Here is a 2,763-nt window from a genome sequence, read left to right on the forward strand (position 1 = left end):
TTGGTGCCGTTCTGCTGCTGCCTTCCAGCTGGGGGGGAGGCAGAGGCGTGCCCTGCCCAGGCTGGCATCACAACTCTGGGTTGGAGGGCGTTCTCTGGACCAAGCCCCGTGTTCATCCCGGGGAGACGAGGGGCAGCTTTGCAGCAGGAGCCGGGGAGACGCTGCGATGTCGGCGTGGCGATGCGAGGGTCCTCGCTGGGGGGAGAGCTGAGGAGCGAGGGTGAAGCTGCAGCTCAGCTGCTTTCAAAAGCGCCCAGCAGGAGCTGCTGGGAATCCTCCATCCGAGCCAAAAGGCAGAAGGAGCAGGAGGAAGGCGAAATGGGAAGTAACACTCAACCGCCTGGCCCTGGGGGCTCAGTGGAACAGGAAGGAATTGAAACGGTTAGGACCCGTTCTGAACGACAAAATCCTTGGCTTCCTCTTACCTCCGGCTCTTAGAGAGCTGCCCTAATGGGGAGCAAAAGGAGAACAGCCCACGGCGGTGCTGGAGCTGGTGAACTGGAGGAGGGAGCTTTCCAAAAAGGCGGCAGGCGCCCGGGGAAGCTCCAGCAGCGGCGCCTGCTCCTGCTCGCAGTGACTGGAAGGCGCCTGCAGGCTCCGTGTGCTTTGCTGAGAGCCGGAGCTGCGCTGTCGGCGTGGATCAGAGGCAGAATTGTCTGCAGGTCCCTTCCTTTCTGATGCCTTCCGCCAGATTAATGGCCTCGTTTGTTTCATCAGACACGCTATCTAAAGGCGTTTGCGCCTGAAGCCACGGGAGATAGATGGACAAGCCAAGCAACTTCTGACTCTGCGTCATTTTCTGGGGCAAAATTGTATGGCAATGTATCCTCCAAGGTAACGCAGCCCCCGCAGGGCGTAAAGAGGATTCCTTTTGCTTGGCCACCCGTTGTCACGTAGGGAAGGGCCCTCCTGCCGCGCGCGGGGCTTGCGTCCCACGCCCAGCTCAGCGCAGCTCAGGGGCAAAAACGGGAGGGATTTTGCGGTGAGGAAATACAAACTGCGTCCTGCGTTGTGCCTTGGGGAGGCCGCAGGGAGCAGGCAGGTCCCCGTGTTCATGGGGGGAGAAAAGTGGCACGAAACGAAGCTTGGGTGTCTGCCAGCGCCTCGGTGCAGATGGGGCTTCCCAGGTCGCACAGGGCTGAGAACTCCGGCTCTCAGCCGGCGGAGGAAGCTCCGCGTGGCCCCAGGGGCCGCCCTCAGAGCCCTTGCTTGGTGCTTCCTTCCTCGGTTTCCCCAGGTGTCACTCGAACCACAGCGGTTTCACCGAACTCAGTCTTGCGCAAAAGTGGATGGTTGCCTTCAATCTGAAGCTTGCAGCGTGCTCCGTTTGCCCCGGGGTGAAAACACGAGGGAGCAATGCCACGTTGGGAGGGGTGCTCACGGGGGGGCACCCGCTGGGGCAGGGTGTGAGTTCACGGCTGGGACGTGGTCCCTGTTGCTTATAAAGGTGCCTGGGCTGCGCTGTCTGCCGAGTGCAGCCCCGGAACAACACCTCGGAGCCGACAGCGATGAGTTTTTCTCCGTTCCTCGGTCTTCAGGATGGTATTTGAGTGCCCTACCCAAAGCGGAAGGGTCTGCGTGGGTCGTGGGACGCGTGGTTCTGCTGCCCGGTTCCATTGAGGAGCTGCAGGAGCTCAACTCTCAACTTCAGGAGGGGATTTAGCATCAGGGTGGGGGGAGCTGGGGCGATGGGGGGCAGCTGCAGTGCTCCAGTGCACTGAACTGAGATGAATGCATCCTAGGCTCTTCCAGCGCTCGGTTCTGCGCGGGTGAACCAAACCTTTTTCTTTTTTTCGGCCGGAGCCGGAGCTCTGTGCCCGCAGCTTTGCTCCTTTGAGCCTCGTTTGCCCCGTAGCAAAGTTCCTAACGGAGCACGCTGAGCAGATGGGGTGGGAAGGAGGCTGGAACCGGCGCTGGCTGTGGGGCTGAACGCTGGTGCGTGGCACGGGTGAGGCGGCACACGGCCTCAGGACGCCCTTCCTTGCCCCAGGCTCCAGAATCCTGGCACGATTTGGTTGCTGTGCGCTGTCAGACGCTGCAGCAGCGTCCCCGAAGGCGCAAAGCACCGAGCCTGAGCCAAGCTCGCCCGGTCCGCCCGCGACGCCTCGGCCCGACGAGCCAAGCGAGGAGTGACGCGTCCCCGTCCCCTTTGTCTCTTGCAGGGTGTCTGGTGAGGAATGCAATGGGATCAATAGCATGTCTGCAGAGAGCGGCCCCGGGACGAGACTGAGGAACCTGCCAGTGATGGGCGACGGCCTCGAAGCCACCCAGATGTCGACGGCGCAGGCGCAGGCGCAACCCCAGCAAGGCAGCACCGTCGGCGTCAACCCCCCTCCGCCGGAGACCTCCAACCCCAACAAACCCAAGCGGCAGACCAACCAGCTGCAGTACCTGCTCAAGGTGGTGCTGAAGACGCTATGGAAGCACCAGTTTGCGTGGCCTTTCCAGCAGCCCGTGGATGCTGTCAAGCTGAACCTCCCCGTAAGTAGGCGCGGGGGTTTCTCCCCGTGGGAGCGTGAAGGAAGGCGGGCGTTCGCCTTTGTGCCGAAAGCACACAAGTCTTTAGGAAGGAGATGCAGGAGGCTTGGCTGAGTGGGTCAGCTGATGGTTCGGCTTTTAGGAGGGCAGAGTCCCAGATCCGTGGGGCTTGGAGCCCGGAGCTCCCCCAGATCCATGGGGGTTGGAGCCTGGAGCTCCCCCAGATCCTTGGGGATTAGAGCCTGGAGCTCCCCCAGATCCATGGGGGTTGGAGCCCGGAGCTCC

At 62.1% G+C, this 2,763-nt stretch overlaps 1 protein-coding gene across 1 annotated transcript in view; it reads left to right on the forward strand.

The window, feature by feature from the left end:
- Positions 1 to 2,763, forward strand: part of BRD4 (bromodomain containing 4) — an 88,769-nt gene that overhangs the window by 45,081 nt on the left and 40,925 nt on the right. Inside the window, exon 3 of the mRNA XM_021382727.1 lies at positions 2,163 to 2,481. Within this exon, the coding sequence (XP_021238402.1) occupies positions 2,197 to 2,481 (285 nt within the window). The 5' untranslated portion in view covers positions 2,163 to 2,196. The remainder of the gene's footprint in view (positions 1 to 2,162; positions 2,482 to 2,763) is intronic.

The sequence above is a fragment of the Numida meleagris genome, unplaced genomic scaffold (genome assembly GCF_002078875.1).
Source record: "Numida meleagris isolate 19003 breed g44 Domestic line unplaced genomic scaffold, NumMel1.0 unplaced_Scaffold283, whole genome shotgun sequence".
NCBI classification, from domain to species: domain Eukaryota; kingdom Metazoa; phylum Chordata; class Aves; order Galliformes; family Numididae; genus Numida; species Numida meleagris.